The sequence below is a fragment of the Myotis brandtii genome, unplaced genomic scaffold, assembly GCF_000412655.1.
Source record: "Myotis brandtii unplaced genomic scaffold, ASM41265v1 scaffold2766, whole genome shotgun sequence".
NCBI lineage: Eukaryota > Metazoa > Chordata > Mammalia > Chiroptera > Vespertilionidae > Myotis > Myotis brandtii.
In genome coordinates, this window is record NW_005360532.1 from 1 (window position 1) to 623 (window position 623).

General features: G+C 60.7%; 1 protein-coding gene across 1 annotated transcript in view; it reads right to left on the reverse strand.

Annotated features, from left to right (window-relative positions):
• Window positions 1–178: 178 nt before the first annotated feature.
• The window catches only part of LOC106726515 (putative V-set and immunoglobulin domain-containing-like protein IGHV4OR15-8), a gene marked incomplete at its 3' end in the record, with an annotated part of 6800 nt that continues 6355 nt past the window's right edge, over window positions 179–623 (reverse strand). The window contains exon 2 of the mRNA XM_014541687.1: window positions 179–491. Within this exon, the coding sequence (XP_014397173.1) occupies window positions 179–491 (313 nt within the window). The remainder of the gene's footprint in view (window positions 492–623) is intronic.

The following is a 623-nucleotide window of genomic DNA, read 5'->3' on the forward strand; positions in this document are numbered from 1 at the left end:
TTGAGAGGAAATCCCTGTGCCCAACAGGAAGGCCCCTTCCTCCCCAACTCCCTCTGCCCCTGCTCTTGGGGCTGCTCTCTGTGGTGTGGGTCCTGAGTGCCCCCTTATGTCCAGGGCACCCCCTGAACCCCAGCCCTGCTGTCTCCTCAGGGAGGTTTTTGTCTGGGCTCACACTGACTTCCCCTCACTGTGTCTCACACAGTAATACACGGCCGTGTCCTCTGTGGTCACGGAGCTCAGCTGCAGGGAGAACTGGTTCCTGGCCGTGTCAGCAGTGATGGAGATGCGGCCCTGGAAGGCTGGGTTGTAGCTTATGCCCCCTGACCAGTACCCCATCCACTGCAACCCTTTCCCCGGGGGCTGGCGGATCCAGTTCCAGTAGCTACTGCTGGTGACTGAGCCCCCGGACACAGTGCAGGTGAGGGAGAGGGTCTGCGAGGGCTTCACCAGTCCTGGGCCCGACTCCTGCAGCTGCACCTGGGACAGGACACCTGGGACAGAGAGAACACAGTGAGTCCTGAGCTCAGATGCAGGGTCCCCATCTCCTCGCTACTAAGCCCTGAGTCACTCACATCTGGGAGCTGACAGCAGGAAGAGGAAGAGCCACATGGGAGTCATGTCTT